The sequence below is a fragment of the Aphelocoma coerulescens genome, chromosome 3, assembly GCF_041296385.1.
Source record: "Aphelocoma coerulescens isolate FSJ_1873_10779 chromosome 3, UR_Acoe_1.0, whole genome shotgun sequence".
Classification (NCBI taxonomy): Eukaryota; Metazoa; Chordata; class Aves; order Passeriformes; family Corvidae; genus Aphelocoma; species Aphelocoma coerulescens.
In genome coordinates, this window is record NC_091016.1 from 49,927,224 (window position 1) to 49,944,239 (window position 17,016).

At 35.2% G+C, this 17,016-nt stretch overlaps 1 protein-coding gene across 4 annotated transcripts in view; it reads left to right on the plus strand.

Annotated features, from left to right (window-relative positions):
• ERMARD (ER membrane associated RNA degradation) overlaps positions 1 to 16,076 on the plus strand; it is a 28,324-nt gene extending 12,248 nt beyond the window's left edge. For 2 of the 4 annotated variants that reach the window (XM_069010211.1, XM_069010210.1), the window contains exons 3-18: positions 48 to 187; positions 685 to 786; positions 1,945 to 2,034; positions 3,150 to 3,247; positions 3,768 to 3,904; positions 5,194 to 5,308; positions 5,846 to 5,948; positions 6,395 to 6,424; positions 6,932 to 7,000; positions 7,742 to 7,912; positions 8,813 to 8,896; positions 9,699 to 9,778; positions 10,722 to 10,850; positions 12,313 to 12,522; positions 13,414 to 13,527; positions 14,076 to 16,075. In XM_069010211.1, the coding sequence (XP_068866312.1) occupies positions 48 to 187; positions 685 to 786; positions 1,945 to 2,034; positions 3,150 to 3,247; positions 3,768 to 3,904; positions 5,194 to 5,308; positions 5,846 to 5,948; positions 6,395 to 6,424; positions 6,932 to 7,000; positions 7,742 to 7,912; positions 8,813 to 8,896; positions 9,699 to 9,778; positions 10,722 to 10,850; positions 12,313 to 12,522; positions 13,414 to 13,527; positions 14,076 to 14,235 (1,832 nt within the window). In that variant the 3' untranslated portion in view covers positions 14,236 to 16,075. Of the gene's footprint in view, positions 1 to 47; positions 188 to 684; positions 787 to 1,944; positions 2,035 to 3,149; positions 3,248 to 3,767; positions 3,905 to 5,193; positions 5,309 to 5,845; positions 5,949 to 6,394; positions 6,425 to 6,931; positions 7,001 to 7,741; positions 7,913 to 8,812; positions 8,897 to 9,698; positions 9,779 to 10,721; positions 10,851 to 12,312; positions 12,523 to 13,413; positions 13,528 to 14,075 lie in introns of all 4 variants that reach the window. The other 2 variants (XM_069010212.1, XM_069010213.1) reach the window with 2 other exon arrangements.
• The last annotated feature ends 940 nt before the right edge of the window (positions 16,077 to 17,016 follow it).

Sequence of the window (17,016 nt, forward strand, 5' to 3'; positions counted from 1 at the left end):
CTTTGGCAAGGTTGGTACCCTAATCACCTTCTGTTTTTCAATTTAAGATCAAAGTGTGGATTATATCAAAAGCATACACTCATTAGGACCTGTATGTGAATCTGTTAATTTGTACTTGAAATCTCTGACCAAGGAGCAATTTGTGATTCAGTATGCATCATGGTTCCACTGGACAAACTGCACAGAGGTATGGAAATTTCTGCTAACATTTTGTATTTTGGCATGGGAACCTTTTGTGGAAGTTTAGTGTGAGAACACAGAAGAGATATCCATGAACCAAAATGCTTAGAATTTGCAACTAATTGTCCTTCTCTGATAGATGGTTGCTTGTAATTTTTCTGACTTCGTAATTAGATTTTGTATTAGACAGCATCAGGAACTTTAGGCCTGTTCTAACATTAGTTTGTAGTATTTTGTTTTTCTAATAATCTGTGCCTAATATCAAGTTTTACCTTGTAAAGTTATTATGGATAATTTTAAAGAGGTAAGACACTAGATATCAAGAGGTGCTCTAGGGAAGTTTCTGTCCAGGCATCTACACTTTTATCTCCTTGGCGTGGTTTTCTTTCTACATTTGTATAGCAACTATCACAGAGGAATATTTAGGTTTCTCTGTGCTTTTGACAATGTAATCTTTCCTTTTGAATACTGAACACAACATTGTTCCTCTCCCCCATCATGCAGGTATTTCTTGAAGTGTTTGATGTTTTACAATATGCGCAAGCTACAGAAGTTGCACTTGGCTTAATGAAACTAACATCATGCTTGGAGCGAGCCTTGGGTGATGTAAGTGCCAGGATGAGGAGTCTATTGCAGATTTGGCTTTATAAGATGGAAATGACCTCTTGGATTTAATTGCACAGTGAAAAAAGTTATATTACCCTGTACTGTAGTAGTACGCTAATAGCTCACGTGCATCTTGAGTTGGACAGAGGTTCTTTTCTGGAGCCAGTTGTGCTAATGGAAGCATATGTGGGGCTCCTTTACCAGTGCTTGTAAAGTTGCTTGTGTGAGTGCTGTTACTGAAAAATTTAATTAAAAAAGAGAAGAGTTTGATGAATCAGTGTACATACAGTAGGTCTTTGTTAGTTTGATTTATCTGACTGATGTGAGGCAGCATAGCTTCCACAGATGATTTGATGGTGTATTAACTTCTGTGAGGGGTGGCCTGCAGCTGGAAAAACAGGCTGCTGGGTAACTTCTTTCCTAACAAGAAAGGAGAAACAGCTACTTAAACAGTTTCTGCTGCTGGGCAATTTTGCAGCCAGATAAGTTAAAATAGATGGTTGTTCAATATCTATGGGGAGCTCTGGAAAAGGAAATGACAGAGAAAGAGCAGTGGGTTAACTCACAAATCAATTCGCCCAAGTATGGGGCACGGTGAATTTTGAAGTAACAAAAAGTTATGAAAGATTGGGAAAAAAATTCAGGGAGAATACAAAGACTGGAAGGTGTGATAGCAGTTGAAACTTGAGATGCTGAGATTGCCCAACAAGGATAAAATCTAGTTTAAAGAACAGTCTGAATCAGAAGACAAACCACAAGTGTCCTCCCTTTCACAATGACAGACCTTATAAATTTCTATGGTAAGAAGGAAATATGGTGTCCTTGGTAGAGCTTATTCTATTAGTTACCTGTTCTTGTTGTCCTTTATTGGTTTTTGTGGGATTTTTTGGAAGAGAAGAGCAGTATTCATACATACCTTGTGAAAAGCCTGATATGGGAACGTTAAACAGAATATCCACTCTTTTCTGATATATTACCTAAATTTTAATTTGTCATGAAATTATGGAGTTTAAAGGCTTTTTAAGGATTTGGTGGGTTTAGTTTGATTAGTGTTTTTACAATAATAATAATGGTTACTGGATGAAATAGTCAAATATTTGAAATGCAAAAAAGTATACTAAATTATTTATTATCTCTTCTGCTCTTTTTTTTTAATAGGTGTATTTACTTAAGGATAACGACTGTCCTTTCCTCCTTAGAGACTTGCTTGCATCTGACCAGCTTGCAGATGTCTTTGGACAAGCTGTAGTAAGTGCATAGTTTTGAAATAAGAAATAACTGCTGAGTTGGTTTTGTTCCTAACAAATGTCAGGTTTCCAAGCACAGCCTTTACTTGTACTGAAGGAGAATTTGCAAATTCTGTAGTATATAGGAAAAATATATTTTCATTTTATACATGTTACAGTGTGGGGGATATATGGTAAAAAAAATAGTGACTATTGTAAAGGCAAGCTCGTAAGTTCTTATTTTCCTTTCCATGTGAAAAACCTACATATGTAGAATTTCACGTCTGACAAGGTGACGAGCAAGCTGCAGGATTCATCTGCTTCATCTTAAATTACACTGCTTGAAATTACACTTCCTGCACTGGCTGTTTCTGATAAGCAGTTTTCCCCTTCAAAAGCACTGCAGTAAGATGCTTTATAACTTTTACCACATTAGAATTTTTCAAAATGGAGGAAAGTAATGTGCAAAAAAAAAAAAAAAACCACCCCAAAATTTGGATGACATGTGCACCCTTGTGTAAACATGGTAGGTGGATCTTTCACATGCAGTCTTAAAAATGCACGTTCTTTGTTAGGACAAAATATTGGGTGTGAACCTGTGGAAGGTTGAGTTGTTAGCCATTCTAGTAGTGTCATAAGGATTATTTCTTGAATTTTGATGGCATGTGGAATATTTAAACTCTTACAATTGAAAAATAAACCAAAGTTTCCTGTTTTGTTTGATAGTGATCTGTGAATACAGCTTTTAATGCAAATTCTGTATTTTTTGTTAATTTGCATTAAACTATGCTGGATTAATACTACAGGAAGTAAGAGCTAAACTTAATCTCATTTGTTTGTCTGTCACTTAATCTCATTTGTTTGAGATGTCTGATAACTAGTTTTGTTCTTCCCATATTATATTCCATATCCTATACAAATAAGCTGAAAGATTCTCTTTCAGAGGATACTGGGAATTGCAAATAAAGAGTTTCTGTTACTGTGATGAGCGGTGGCCAGTCATCTTGGCAGTAGACATTGTAGTTTCTCAATAACTTCTGCAGTTTTCTGCCAGGGAAAGGTAATAAAAGTAAGAAGGGTAAGAAAGGCAAAAAATATTAGATTTTTTCGTGCAGTAATCACTTTTTTATTAATCAGATGAATGTACTGAAGGTATTCATTGGATCTCCATATGGTCTGAACCTTCGTAATGTTTTGTGGCATGGGTTTGCATCACCACAAGAAATTCCTGCCAAGTAAGTTACCAGGAAAAAACCCTCCTTTTCTTACCAGTCAGACTTGAAAAGTGACTAGTAAAACTTACTTCTCTAATGGGGAAAAAAAAATTTCCCCTGCCTCTTCTGCTTCTTTTGGAAATGGATTTCCATAGAATACTTCAGCCATTATAAAGATGGCCAGTATTAGGTCCAGTGGTTTTTGTACTATTAGGGAAAACAAGAAAGCTTAACTATTTTTTTAAGGTCAGGGCAATGAGGAAAAACTTGAAACAAAAGACAGAGGACTGGGGTAGAAGGAGGAGCAATAGCAGCCAATATAGAATACCATTATGCTTTTTTTCTAATTCTACTTTTATTTTTTTCATGCTTACGAATGCAATTTATTATTAAATGCCCCTACTTATATGGGGAGTGTAGGTTCTGGGTGTTTTTTAAAAGAGCAGCAAAACCCCTTTGTGTCCCCAACTCACAAATGCTGATTCTTTGCAAAAGATTTCTTTGTATTAGCTATTCTAATATGTTATGGTATTCTCCCTAGATACTGTGCTATGCTGCTTTTTTTAACTGCAGGATTGGGTCAGTTGTTACAGACTTATCTTCTGCAAACTAAATGTGGTTTAGTACATCGACCTTATGTGATCTTCGTTAGCTTAGAGGAGCTTGATGCATTTCCAGGCAAGTATGTAACCATTAGCAAATTTTTAATTATCCTGTATTTGCTATTGTTTCCTTGTCCAAAAGTGCTGTTGAAAATAATGCACTTTCCAGTGTTCCAAGATTAAATCTTAACTAAGATAACTGTATACACTGTCATTAGATGGACCAATCATGCTTGTAGGGCAACTTCTTAATATATAGGCAGCTCACTCGCTATTGAGTAAAAAACTACTGCATTCTAAAATGATTGTAACACACTGAAACATGAAATATAGCTACTTCTGAAAGACTTCAACTGTATGTTACATTCTTTTGATTTTGAGAGTTAATTTCATGTAACAGTTGTCTAGTTTGCCTTTATGAAAGCTTCTTTCAGAATCAATGGGTTCCAGCTGCAAGGGTGCCCTGAGTCTTACAGGGAAGGTAGTGTTGAAACACAGTAGAAGATGCTGACCCATCTTCAGTACACTAATGCTTTTCTCACGGAAGGATTTGATGTGTCAGATTAAAACCTTCTCCCTGTCCGCAGACCTTACTTGGCTTATTCCTACTATTTTAAGGCAGTAACAGTGTATAGGGAATCTTGGTGTCAGTGGCAATCATGATCAATTTGTGCTACATTTTCAGTGGAACATCTGTCTAAGAAATTGAGGCAGGACTATTGGGAACCAAATCAAGCTGACAACATTCCAATAATTATGTAGTATAAATCCTATAGCTGTTGATTGGCTTTGAAAAAACACCTACTGCAATCAAGTTACACTTACCATTTTGAGGTTTCTCTTGGATAAGACATTTATAATGTGAATTTATAGGTATGGCTTTCATTACATGGTAGCATTGAATTATGAAGTGTTAATTTACTATGCTATATTTTCAACACAGAAAATTGAAAAAATAGGAACAATGTGCTCATGTTCAAATATTCATACTACTGAACTGATTCTGGCTGAATAGAAATTATTAATTTATATTATACTTTTTAAAAGTATTTGGAGTAGATAGAGAACAACTCAACAGAAGCTGGGTCCAGTTGCTATGTAGTCTTTCAATAAAAAGCAGACATGACTTTTTAAACTGCTTTTACTCTGTAATTTTATATTACCACCACAAATGCAATCTTACGTATTTAAATTCTGATCTTAAATATGGCTACTCTTGTACTTGCATAGTTAAAATAAATTGGATAACTAAAAACTCCCTTTACAAGTGTCAAAATAATATTATATTTTCAGTGAAATATTTAAAATTCATTAGTAAAGTGTAGATTATATGTAATTTTTCAATGTTGGTATTTTAACTTGCAGATCTTAATGATGAAATACTGTCCATAGCTGAAGAACTTGTAAAACAGTCCAGTTTTGTATTAAAAATAATGTTACCATTTTGGATCGCTGCTTTAACAGCTTTCAAGCAAAGCAAGTAAGTTTTTTTTTAATTATTTTTTAATAGAATCTATAAAGAATATATTCTGCATTTTTATGTCTGCATTTGCAGATTCCAAGGCTTCTTACAAAATTACTTAAGAGCATATAGTTATGCTTTGTTATGATGATCTCTTGGAAAGTTTGTTGAGTAATGGCTTTGTTTTGTGTCAACTAAGGTTATAAACTATATTTTGAAGCCTAAAAAGAGCTGTTGGAGATGTAGGAAAAAAGGAAAGGTTTGCAAAGCAAGTGGAAATAAATCTTCATATGTTTAATCCCACATATTTTTGAATTTTTAAAAAGTGTGTTGTTTTCCTCTCCCATGCTCCATCTTTTTGTGAGTTATTCTAGTCTCTGAGCTTGAATTCAGTGGTCAGTTTCTGTTTGGCACAGGTAGTCATTTATTGTTTGTTTACAAAGTGCATTACAAAGGAATTTTGTCAGGGTTGTTTGGCCTGAGACTGTAACGCTGAAATGGTTTATATTTATAAGGAAGAGAAAAATCCTTTGGATATCTCTGTTACTTTTTCAGGTATGCTGACAGTGTGATTCTCTTACTTCCTCAGCTGGAAGTTGGACTTAGATTGCTCTTCACTACAACTAATAAATGTCCAAATCGATTGCTAACAGCAGAGGTAAGCTTCTGTCTAAAGTCAATTATGATTTAGTGCTTACAACATTTGCAGAATAGTTACTCTAGAAGCACAGTGTCTATAACCAATTACAGAGTTACCCCACAACATTTCAAACAATTGTGCAACATTATTTACAAATCTCCAGTTGAGATTCATGAACGCCTTCAATTCTTTTTTAAATGTATGGCACTAAAAAGGACTGAAAAAGTAGTGGAAGATGAGTGTTCAGAAACAGTAGCTTAGGGTGAAAAGCAGGTCATGATATATTTGTTTTAAAAAACTCAGCACAAAATCCCAAAGACCCTTTTTTCATTCATAAGGGGACTTTTTTGCTATTTGTGCACCTCTGGTATCTCATGCAAATGAATCCATTAAAGTTTGATATACACATCTAGTTAATTGATTTTGTTTGAAAATCAAATAATATTATTTGTGTTTTGTTTTAGTCTTCTGCTCTCTACACCACTTTCGATGAGGTACTGTAATTTTTTTTTTTAAGATATATCAGTGTCAGAATTTAAGCCATGCATGTTTCCCATTACTAGAGTTAAGAATGCACTTTCTTTTGTTGAATATGACATTATTTCTAACTTTTTTCCAAATAAAAAATGATGGACAGTAAACACTTTAAATTTCAAATGCTTCAGAAAATATCAAAATGAATACAAATTGTAATGAACAGACTATTTTCTTCAAAGTGTTTTTATCTTGAAATTCTTCACTCCACAGAAACAAACATTCTGCCACTTTTCCTAGATTCAGTTATTCCAAATAAATACAAATATAGCAAGCATAAACCCTCAGTTTTACGAGTTGATTGGATTATCTCAAGTTGTTTGTCAGTAATAATTAGGCATCTTGACTCTAGAGTGGCAGAAGTAATCACATCAGATTAGGAAAACTACTTTAGTTGGTGTTCCTTCTTTGATAATACAGTCTTCAATAATTTAATAAATTTCTATTCAAATTACTCTTTTTTCTAGATGCTGGCAAAGCATTTGGATAATGAAGAAGCCAACCAGCTACCTGTAGTTCTTGAGGAGCCTGCCATGGCAAGTGTTTTGAAAATTTTCTGGGGTTTTGTTGTTGTTTTTTGTTTGTTTCACTTAGTAATAATCTTTATGATATACCTAATATTCATTTATTTCATATAGCTTATGTCCAGTAGCTTAGAACCTGAATTTGTTAGCCTTTTTTATTATGAGGGATCCAAAGTCATAGCTGGCAAGCTGTATTGTATTAGCATATAGGACTATCTTTCTTTCTGAAATATAAGCATATCAGGGATTTGTCTTTAGACTTCTGAAGTTCAGCTGAATGGAGCAGGAGAAGAACTGATGCCTCATACAAGGAGATTTCAAAATTATTTCTGATTGCTTCTGGGACACATTTTGCACTATCTGGGCAGATAGCACAAAAATGGCTCAAACCATGACATTCTGCATGTCAATACCCAAACAGATCGTGAACGGGAAAACTAGGGGTGTTGAGTTTAGAGGTCTTTTGAGAGTGTAGGGGAGATCTGAGGTTACTGTCCTGTTGCCAGAGGCAGTGGGGCTGTGAAGGGCCTGGGGCACAAAGTTGAAGGAAATCTCTTGTTAGCTGTCACAGTATAGAATGTATGTTACGAGTATAGTTTGCATTGGGGTTTTTCTCTGAATATCTGACTGCCCCTGTCCTACAGACATGATCACATACTTGTCTTTCAGAGGTATTCTGTACACTGAATATATTCAATTCTATGTGAATACACACAGAATAGAATTCTGTATAGTTGGTGTATGTTTCCACAGGACTTCCTTTGGGATATCTTGAACCACCAGGTGGGCCCACGTATAAGAGATCGTTTAAGCCACGGAGAGGTCAATCTAAGAACATTTCCCAGAGAAGTAGCTAACCAGATAGTTGGATTTGCAATTACTATTCTCTACAGATTCTCAGATGAGGATGTGTTTTCTCTTAAGGTAGGGACCAATATTTTGCTCTCAGGAGGGTTTTTTTTTTTCAGTTATTCTGGATACCAAATACAATTTTAGAGAGTTTTATGACTGAATCTTTCTTGACAACTGCTTTTTGTGCAAATGAAATATTTCTCCAAGTAAAAAATTGTGAAAGTATGTTTTCCCTAGTTTTGTAGTGAAGTAAGTACAGAAAGTTTTCCAAAATGTTGCCCTTTCTTGCTGTATCTTAATTTGCTGTCTTAACCAGTTCTTATTCACAAGGCTGATCCATAAATTATAATGATTCCACTTAATTTTGTCAAACTGTATTGCTGAACTAGCCTGTTTATCTGCAGAATTATTAAAAGGCACATAGAACATCTGTAGCTCACCCACTGGGGTACGTAGTGTGTAGTTACTGAGATTTTCTTTTCCTGAGCTGCTGCAAATCTTAGTGCCTTGCTAATGGAAGTGTTATTTGTATCCATACTTACACTATGAATTTGTAAACACTTTTTGCCTAGCACTATGTTTCTCAACATTAGCTATTATTGTGTTTACTCGCCCCTGTTTCCTGTTTATATTTGGGATTACTTCTTTCAATATAACACAGCAACCTGTGAGATAAATCTTCCATTTATTAGTTGCAGCTCTCTTTTAGTTTCTCAAGATGTATTGTGTGCTGCTAGAATACTTAGTTGCTTTTCTGTGAGCTGCTGTCAGGTTTCATAGTTAATATATGTGAAATTAAGCTTTAACTACTCACTGTGCTGATTATTTCTTTCAGCCCTTAGACATTTGGAAGAGTTTATTGACGTCAGTGCTATAGGTGGCTTGCATAAAATGAAGTATAAGTCTAGGTCTGCATATGATTAGGACAGCTTAGAGAAACTGTTGTGTATTGTCTGTGATTTTGTAAATCAGGAACACATGGTCATAAAACCACTGATGAACTGTGCAAGTTGCTACCGATCTCGATTTCATCCAATTTCCCGACTCAAGAAACAGGTAGGTACTTCCATCTGTGAAAGCATTGTGGTCCTTAAAATTGTGACTCCTCAAAATTAGTCTAATTCTTTTCTTCATTATTTGATTGTCCTAAAAAAAATTTAAAACCTTACTTTCTTTTTGTTTATTTTTCAAAACTTAAAGGAAATCACAGTGGCTAAAGTGGGATATAATTATGCACGCTCCTGCTAATGCAATTGATACTGTATTTGTGATCTAGATCACTAAATAACTTTATTCTTACCTGAGTGTTTGCTATTCTGTAGTTTTCTTAATCTCTTTATGCTTTTTTATGTCAGGAGCACTGCTAGGTCCTGTCTCCAGGAATCTTGGATTAGGCCATTACTAATTTTTTTACTGTGTGAAGGCTAGCTGATGAAGATTCTGTCATGGTAGCAAAATCTGTTTTCCATTGTCATGGTAGTTCTCTGCCAATCAGTTTAATGAACTGCTTGAGAATGTTCCTTTCATTGATTTGAGATTGCAGAAGACATACTTAGTTCTTTTACTTTTCAACAGCATTCAAACAGTGGGTTACAAAAGTTATGTTTGTTAATTAATTTTTTATATTAAAAAAAACATAGAATACTAAATTAGTTCATTCAGATAATGTTTTAGTATGGAAGTGTGCATCAAGACTTTTTGCCCTAACCTAAACCTTAACAAATGAAGTTCGCTTACACAATTATGACTAGTGAACAAATAACTTGCTGCCTGTTGCAGTTTTTTTCTAAATGGGCCACTAAGAAAAGCATCTCAAAATCTATACCTTACAAAACATTTTTCATTATATATTTCTGAGGTGCTGGAATGTATGAAGAGCATCCACTTATGGCCTGAATTGCCAACAGTGCCTGAGGAACAAGTACAAATTATTAAAGGGTATGTATGTGCTGTATTGATGCCATGATGATTTTTTGCCTTTTCTTTTATACCCCTGCTACACCTTTTTACAACTTCTGTATTCTTAGTGCTTTTTGCCTACATTCTTGGACTTGTTTGTTCAGCTAGAAGACTAAACATTTCAGAAGCTTCGTAGGTAGGGGTTAGTGTGCCCCAGACCCCAAGGTCGTCTCCAGAACACATTCTGTAAACTAAGATAGGACCATCCAGGGGAAGGTTCCTTGGGGAGGGGGGGCTCATTCAAGCCTCTCACTGAGGAATTTTTGATAGATATGCTAATTAGTAAGACCTATAATGTTATACCCGAGCTTTTGTAGGTAGGCATTGCGGTGTGCATTGAGGTGCATTCAACCTTGACATAGTGCACCTAAAGATCCTTAAAATAAATACAAAGGTAAAATCCCTTTTTCCCTTCTAACTGTGTTTAACTCTTAATTTTAAGACCAAGAAAAAGCATCAGTATAAGATCACCAGCTATAAAACAGCAAATAATTCCTTATTCTGAAAAGGACTTGGTAACCAGTGGGAAACTTTATATGAGATATTAGTTAGAAAAAAAATGTAACATTCTGTTGTTATTTGAAAAGGATGAAGTCAATAATAATATCACTGGAAGAAATTGTACTTCTTTAGAGCTGAGAGAAGAAACTTCAATGCATCTATCATATATTCAGTATATTGCAGGATTTTTATGAACGAGGAGAGAATTAAGGGGTTCTGAAGATTGCTGACACTGAGAAAAGGTTGTTTTAGTTGGAGAAAGAAAATCATGCTTACAAGGTAGAGGGAAAAGAAATAATAGAGAGTAAGCGTGGACACTGAATACACTGCTATCCAAAAAATTCTGCATCTATGCCATTTAAGAAATAAATGCGTACTACACAGTTTTATAATATCAAATCTTATTTCTTTTCTTTTTAAGGTTGGAAGGAACTGCTGAAGCTAATACTTTAATTTTGATGGTATCTGAAATTATATCTCAATTGCATCATTACATGCCCCAGAATTGCTGCCGTTCAGATGATCCAATCAATAGTGTCCTAACAGAGAGGTGAGTTTGATGCCCTCCTGGTTCCCGCTGTCAGCTTCTACCTGAGCCCCATGTGAGAACTCTCAAAGCTAAGTTATCATTTCCCTGTTTGCAGAGAAATGCTTGAAATGTTGTAAGCACTTTTCTAGTGTTGCTGCTGATTTAATCTGAAAATTTTAGGATTACAGCTGAATATCATCTTCAAAATGAGGATGAGACATTGTAGATTTTAGAATTGTAGTAGAGATTTTACTTGGAAATTAACCTGAAAAAATAACTATTTTTTTTCAGACCACGAAAGCAAAGTGTTTTAAATATCTGTGTACTTGCTTGATGAGGTTGGTTTTAGTCTGGTTTGTGCTAAAACTGCATCAGAAATTCATTTTAATGTGCTTGATGTCACAGCTGTGTGTGGCATTCAAAATGGCAATACACCACTGTGTAATTCTATTTTTCATGCTTTAATATCAAGATTCAGATAGAGAAAATATCTTGTTATATTATACTTGGTGTCAGCCTTGGAGGTGTGTTAGTTCCAATTATGTCTGACTTGGAATAATGATCAAAATAGTTTGACTTTTAATTGCCACTCTTAGAGCAGTCTTAAGAGTCCCATGACTGAATGTTGGAACAAAACACTCCTAATCAACCATTAGGCATGGGCAGCATAGAGCAAAGAGGATTTTACCTGTTGCTTTACTTACTTAACATGTGGGTCTTCTGCTTCCTACCTGCCAATCTGCAAATTTATCATTTGTGAGAAAGAAGCCTAGTTATTGAAGTGTTAAACCTTCTTCTGCCTTTATCACTTGAAGTCATTAAAGTTTTGCTATCTCAGAGATAAACTGAGCATGCGGGAAATTAAGAAACACTTCTATAAGAATAGAGTGTTCAAAGTGATGTGTGATATATTAGTGTAGCAGATACGACAGCAAGAAGATATTTGTGTGCTTTAACAAAGCATGATCTGGTGTGGTGTTGATTGAGAAAATGGCCTCACCACCTGCATTTTACGCAATGTTAAGTCTGCTTCTTGTTCTGCCCAGAAGAAAGACCACACACTAATGGGAGTACTAATTAATAGCATTTGTTTCAGTGAGTTTTATTATGGTGGATGTTAATTCATTGTGAGTTGAGCTATGGTGGGAGGCTTCAACCACAGCCCTGCTGTGATTTGATGTGCTCAGTGTATCATTTCAGCCAGTCAGTTTTGTTTATTGTGGTTGTGTTTCTTTGATCTGAAATGGGAAACATATTCATCATAATCGGTTTTGCATTTATATTCAATAAAGTGATAGAAAACACAATCACTACCCCTACTGCACAGATTCTTGCTTTTTTTCAGTCATGAGGTAAGGGCAGCTTGTTTCCAGGTTTTCTGAATTAAAACATTATGAGTCAAACCACACTTAATATGCAATGTATCCTGTGTTAAATCCAGCTAACAAAAGATTGACATTGAAAATCCCTTCCTGTTTTGGAGGCTGCTGATGGAACTTTGTGATACGCGTATTTGCACGCTCTATTCCCCACGACCTGTCCTGGAAGTAGTGGCGGTACTCCGCAAAATAAGCACGCAGTGCCATCAAGTGTCCCAACAGGTTATTGCCGGCGCTGGGCTGAGATACACGCAGTGGGTGAACAAGACTCTGCGTTCTCGCCAGAGGCACAACTATCTACGGATGCTGAACAGGTTGGCTGCTGGTTTTGCTTCACTGCGTGGTTGGGTTTATGAGAGAATGGCTGCACGCTGCTGTTGCTGCCTTTCAGTGCATTCACTTGGAAGTTTAAAGTCAACAGTGTTCACGTGTTCTTGTTAACCATTTCAGAGCCATGTGTCAACCAGATTTCTATTAAGTAGCAATATTGAAATAACAAGAAAATCTCAAATTGGAGAATAATATAATGGGCATTTTTGGATTATGTCACTGTAAATTACAAGCTTTCAAATTAAGTATTATTTGAATGTTAGATTGTATTTTTTAAATTTTCCTATTTAGGTATATAAATGACATTAAAGTTTTATCTGACTGCAATAGGTTTAACTGATTTGAAGATTTATTCTACTTTAGTTTGCTGCTTTTTATCATTACACCTGAGTCAGCCTCTTTATAGATAGAAGAGATATGGTTTAATAATCTGTTAATTTTTTTCCTGATCTTAAGGGCTTTCCAGGGTTTTATATGTATTGTGTTATTGGCCAGGTTATGTTCCTAAAAGTGTTAGCCATATTATTTAAGGAACACAGCTTAAACTGACAACTGATGATACACATCTGTGATTCAGTTGAACTGTAGTTTATTATCTATGGGTTAATGGATGCTTGCAAGTTTTTCTTTGGAATCTTAGATCTTTGCCTTCTTTTCCACCCTCTTTTTCAGTTTGTAGTCTTTGTTTTTCTGGGATTTGCACTGCTTTTAGCTGAAGGACATTTTGTAGTCTTTTTTTTTCCCCGACTTTGCAATATCCAGAAATTTGGATTGGGTGCAGAAGTCTGAAGAATTTTATTTTTAATATTAATGATTTCTTTTTAATTTGGTTTTAGTTTGTTTAAGTTTGTTTTTCTGTTTTTTTTTATTTCTAGCATTAAATTTTTATCTCCAGCATTGCGGCTCATCTTACTATTGATTACTCTGGAACTAGTCAGTGTTCATTCAGTTTGTAAGAAGAATCCTTTTGATTATCAGCAGTATCTAAAGTGAGTATATAAATTTACTTAATGAAAATAGGAGTTGTCTCAGAATTCCTTTTTGATCTCTACTGCAGAGATTTTTTGTCATTATAGTCATAATTTTACCTTGGACAATGTTCACTCGAGAGCTAAAATAACTTTGTTGAAGTGTAGATAGGGAGTATTAATACATAAAAGCTGCATTTAATATTTTGCTCACTTTACTCTTTGTGTGTTAATTAAGAGCTGGTTGGATATCACATATGTTGTGAAACATTTGACCAAGAAAGCAAAGGAAGCCATTTGGGGAAAATTCTGTCTCACATATGATCACTGTATTCTTTCTCTGGTGGTGTTAATTGCAGTTCTAAAAATCATCACATCTTACTGTGAGAGGGAGGGAGTGATTGTTCTCCAAAAGCAGAGCAAATCTTAATGTATTGATCATCCAATCATCCTGAGGGAGATTTGGAAACTTGAAGATGTTTGAATCAGGCATTGCAATCTTCTTCTCTTTTTTTTAAATTTTTCTTTTTAAATCCTTAAGAGTTTTTCTCTAATGTTATTTCTTGTAGGTTTTTGAAGTCAGTCTTGCAGTACACTGAGAACCTGGTGACCTACACAAGCCCTGAGAAAAACAAGTGGGATGAAACCATGGAACTTACAAACAAGATTTTGATAAAAATAAGGAAAATCAGTGACAGAAAGCTAATGTTAATGCATCTAGCTACATGAACTAAATGGGCTTATGATTGTCTGGACATTGTTATTTCTAAATAGTTATGGAGACCTCATATTTGATCGATCTAATTCAAAGACAAACTCCATCAGTCATTGTCAAATTTTGGATGCAAAATTTAGTCTTTTTATTAGAAGGTAGCTGTTGATACTGGAGATGAATGATCAAGCTTCCAGAGAATGAGTTGTTTGTCAAATCCACTGAAAAAGATTTACTGTGAACTAAATCAGGATGATACAAGTTCTACTGTAATACATTTTGTGGTATGTACATTGATTCTTTTATATTTTTTTAATTTCCTACTGTTCTGAAAAATACCTAAGAAAAAAGTGTGAATAAAAGCTCTGGAAATTTTTAATTCCAAAAAGTAATTTTTTTACTTTGGAATACAGATATTATGTCGGAGACTGTGTTCAACAGATTAAGAAATGATGAACTTTCAGTGTAAAATAGTGCTTATTGGCATCTGTAGTTGTTTTTAGTTGTAAACAGTCTGATCTTGCTCTGAACTCTGAGGCAGAGCTGGTAACACAGTAACCAGTTGTTTATAAATGAGGATTTAAAGGCGACAGGATGGAATAACCTCTGCACGGTATGTGTTTGGTTTAATTTCATCTGCTCGTTCCAATACATATTTATTTAGTTAGTTAATTTCATACAGAATGAATTTGAACATGCACATGCACATGCTCACAGACACATATTCACTGCAGTTTAGAAAGCTATTCTCTTACTGCACACAATATTAATTTGAATACTTTATTTCTTCAAAATAAATTCTCCCCCTTTTTCATCACCAAAGAGAAGAACTTCAAAGGAATGCATAGGTTGAACAGATTAACAGAAAACCACCAGTGTCTCTCCATTTGCTTTCTCCTATGGAGAGTAAAACCAGAGGGTAGTGTCTGGAGAATGTTTGGCTCTACAAAGGATTAAAGATTCAAGTTACATTTTAATAAGCTTCTTTGCAATGTTTCTTGACTGGAAATCACAGCTAGAGAATTACTAGTTTGGTTTATTCATTGTGGGGGATGGATATAAACTAAGATCATATTGCTTCCTTTATGCTCCTCTTGAAGTATATTGGGTGTATTTGAAATTTAACTTTGTCACTTTCCAAGGGTTATTTGTTGCTATGAAACTAAATTACGTGAAGAAGTTTGAACTGGATAAAATAGATTAAATGTAGAAATAGAGAATAATTAATCAAATGTAGTGTATGAGCCACAGTGTAAAATTTCAGCTTTTTAAAAAACCTGAGTCAGCAAATCCTAATTATATTTTTGAAGGCTTATTTTGTACTCATTGACTTTGCTCAGATGTATTAGCTTTGTTAAGTGTGTCTTGGTAGTGACATTTATGGTGACACTTGCTTTGATGGTGATAAGTATTCTAAGGCAAAAATCATTTATGTATTCATTGTAGGAAAGAGATCAAGAAATTAACACATTTTGAAAGTACATGAATGTTTTGAAAGTATATAAACAGCTGACACATTTTCTCCTTTTGAAAGTGTACTCATGTACTAAAAAGCACCTTATAGACCACAGAAGTGTATTTTCAACAGCATAAGTTCTCCTTTTGTTGCTATATTTAAACCTTGGTAAAATGATCTTGCATTCTGTTCACTTCATTTGCTTTTACCTAAGATGGAGCACATTGACAGTTTCTTCTTTCCTAATTAGTGCCACAGATGCGATTTGCTGGTATAAGTTTGCATTAAGAAGCATGAAAGATTTCTGGCAATTCTGTCAAAGATGCTTTTTCAGTTTGTTTTCCTACCTCTGCAGCTCTCTGATGGGAGCACTGCTACCATCTATTGTTAAACAAATCTGGAACGGGCTGGGACAATCCAGTTATTTTTTCTGACTTAATGCTGTCATTTGCCAGAAGGGCTTATGCGTGCAGGGCTTATGGCTTATGACAGCCCTGCATGTCATTTGCATGTGGGGCTTACAGATTTTTCCTGCTGTTAAAAGACTTGTGGAATAGAGCTATAGAATAAGTGTATATCCTACAGGGCACATTGAAGAACAAGTGGCAAGAGATATGGTAGAGGTCATTGGGTTTGTCCTTTATCAGGTACTTGCTTTTCCACTTAAATTACTCATCTTTGCCATCTCTTTAGAATCACTTTTAAGATATTAGAAAGAGTCTAAACTCTGAACATTCGGTATTCCTGAGAGCAAAAGAAGCTTGGAATAACAATGTATCTAGATATATCTAGAATTATACCAAAGAATGTTTTCTTCCAAGTGTGGTATTTCATCCCAGTATTACTTGGATCTGATTAAATTGTTGGCCTTGCTTCCTGAGGCCTGTGTTTTCCTTGAGGTATTCACTAAGCGAATCTATATAGACACAGATGTGGAATTTCAGCACCCCATGAGGATAAGTGTTGAATTATTTTGTTTACCTGGATAATGCTAATGAGGGAATGATGATTCTCAAGTCACTTATTCCAAGTTCAATTAGTCAATTTATCACAGAATACACCAAGTTGGAAGGGACCCACAAGGCTTATCAAGTCCAGCTCCAGGCCTTGCACAGAACCATCCCCAAGAGTCACACCATGACCCCAAGAGCATTGTCCAAACGCTTCTTGAACTCTGTAAGGCTGGTGCTCTGACCACTGCCCTGGGGAGCCCATTCCTCCGGATGGAGTACATTTTTCTAATATCCAGCCTAAACCTCTCCTGACATAACTTCAAGCCATTCCAATGTTTGTGATTTTTGGTAACTTCTAGGGAGCATCAGGATCAACTAAAAGGTCACTG